This window comes from Morone saxatilis, unplaced genomic scaffold, assembly GCF_004916995.1.
Source record: "Morone saxatilis isolate NCDOM2014 unplaced genomic scaffold, NCSU_SB_2.0 Contig9, whole genome shotgun sequence".
In the NCBI taxonomy this organism is placed as follows: Eukaryota; Metazoa; Chordata; class Actinopteri; family Moronidae; genus Morone; species Morone saxatilis.
In genome coordinates, this window is record NW_023340268.1 from 16,762,270 (window position 1) to 16,764,761 (window position 2,492).

The 2,492-nt window shown below is 38.4% G+C and overlaps 1 protein-coding gene across 1 annotated transcript in view; it reads left to right on the forward strand.

Moving 5' to 3' along the window:
* LOC118343282 (sodium-dependent neutral amino acid transporter B(0)AT1-like) overlaps window positions 1–2,492 on the forward strand; it is a 9,668-nt gene that overhangs the window by 4,277 nt on the left and 2,899 nt on the right. The window contains 6 exon segments of the mRNA XM_035682054.1: window positions 893–1,003; window positions 1,097–1,209; window positions 1,336–1,464; window positions 2,088–2,232; window positions 2,325–2,400; window positions 2,403–2,463. Of these exon segments, the coding sequence (XP_035537947.1) occupies window positions 893–1,003; window positions 1,097–1,209; window positions 1,336–1,464; window positions 2,088–2,232; window positions 2,325–2,400; window positions 2,403–2,463 (635 nt within the window).

The following is a 2,492-nucleotide window of genomic DNA, read 5'->3' on the forward strand; positions in this document are numbered from 1 at the left end:
TGCTCATGGTGGTACTGTTGGGTCTCTGTAAATGTTATAAGGAGTTCGGTCTAGACCTGCTCTATTTGAAAAGTGTCCTGAGATAACTTCTGTTATGAATTGGCGCTATACAAATAAAATTGAATTGAATTGAAATTGAACTGTTGAGACAAGCTAATAGAACAGAGAGTCACCACCCCAGTTTTGGTGTGAGCCACTTCTGTATGTAAGCCTGTTGGTGGGAATCGCCAAAATGGACTGCTTGGATCTCATTCCCATTCTTACACAGCTAGTTTTCCTCAAAAATCAATTTGCATTACAATACCACCCTCTACTATATTTTCCTTCAGGGTTCTGAGAGCAGAATACTGATGTTGTTGTTGTGTTGTAAGTTGGTCTGAAAAATCATCCAGCAGTGTATATAGACCCATGGACTTTTTGTGTTGCTGTAAAGTAAAATTTAAACTTCTTTTTTCCTTCTGTACATGCACTCTTTTGTTGTATTTGTACATGCTACAGAGACAGTTAGGTCACTGACTTTGGTACTTTTTTATCACTTTGTAATAAAACACTTTGTCTTCCATAAACTGGAGATCTGCCTGTATTTTACAGAGGCATGTGTCTCTGTCTCTGATTGTTGGTTTAACAATCCAGACAAACTTACTGTATGAAACTGCAACTTCACAAGGCTCCATTCTAAACTGCTAATGTAGTTTTCTTATTGATTCAACCAGGCTTTGCAATCAGTTTTTCAAATCCAAAGCTTGACAAAAAGGATCTCTGTGCTTTACAGTTGTTAGGCTATGACTGGACAATTGATGTTTGAGGGAAGCTTTTAGCAAATGGTCAATTATGATTACTAAAATATGATATCCATGATCAATTATTAATTTTTTTCTTGTCATGACCTCAGGCAGTATATGTCACAGCCATCCTGCCTTACATAGTGCTGGGCATCTTCCTTATCCGAGGACTGACTCTTAAAGGCGCCCTGAGTGGAATAAAGTTCCTGTTCACACCAGACGTATGTTTCAAATCAATTTCAATTATATATCTGATATATAGCATATATATATTATATAGTTTAGGGCAACATCTCACTGTATATCTCTTGCAGGTTGATGAGTTGATTAATCCAACTACCTGGCTGGATGCAGGTGCTCAGGTCTTTTATGCCTTTGGTTTGGCATGGGGAGGCCTCATCTCCTTCTCAAGCTACAACCCTGTTCAGTAAGTGGCATTTAGAAAACCTTACTTTGCAGTTAAAGTCTCATTTTGCTCACTTTGACTGGAAAATGGATCCAGACCCAAAGTCATCATGTGCCTTGGTTCTTTTGTGTATTTCTTTTCCCAAAGCAACAACTGCATGCAGGATGCTGTGATCCTGTCAGTCGTAACTGGCCTTACCTCGGTCTACGCTGCCGCAGTCACCTACTCCATCATTGGCTTCAGGGCCACAGAGAAATATGATAACTGTCTCAGCGAGTGAGTACAATTAATTTAAACGTTTTGAAAAAGTCAATTGGAAAATTTCCGTTAGAATTGACAAACACATAAATGTCCAGTTCAATGGTCTATGTGTATATACTGAAGATTTTTTTCACATCATGCCCATACGTACATTGAAAGAGTTATTGGTTGCTGCTTTTCATTCCTCCTTTTTTGTACTTATTTATTAGCTAATGTTATCTTGTTAACATGCTAAACTAAGATGGTAAATCTGTTAAATGCTTCCTGGTAAACTTAAGCATGTTAACATTGTCATTGTGAGCATGTTTGCATGCTGGTTAGCATTTAGCTCAAAGTACAGATGTGGTTATATAGCCTCACAGAGACGCTAGCATAGACTCAAATAATAACAAAAAGGGAAAACTTTGTATTACGTTGGGAAATGAACTGAAATAAACGTGGCTGTTTTGGTCAATCTAAACTTATATTGGAGTCACACTAAGGGTTCACTTCACAAGAGGTATTATTACAGCAACCACTAACTCTTTCTATCTACATATGGAATTGAGTATTGTATTAAGATAGAGGTGAAAATCTGAATGTATCTTTCACATTCCAGTTATCCAGAGTTACTAATCACTGACACATTTTCTTCCTAGTAACATCATGACATTATTAAATGCATTTGACCTTCCTGAAGATCACTGCGGGCAACTACGAGGCAGCTTTAACCATCTCAACAGCTCCTACCCTAATATTGTTCCTGGATTGGACATCAAAACCTGCGACATGCAGAAACTTTCAGTGAGGTGACTGTATTGATAAAGATTAATCAGATTTCTAAGTTATTATTTTAGTCTTATCTGCATTAGGACTAATGTGTGCTGTTTGTCCAGGGAGTGGAGGGCAACAGGCCTGGCTTCATTGTATTTAACAGAAGCCATCCCAAGATGCCGGGTTCTCCAATCTGGTCTGTCTCTTTTTCGTCATGCTTCTCTGCTTGGAACTCTCAAACCTGTTTGGCAACATTGAAGGAGGGTGGTCCCACTGAAAGACTCATGTAT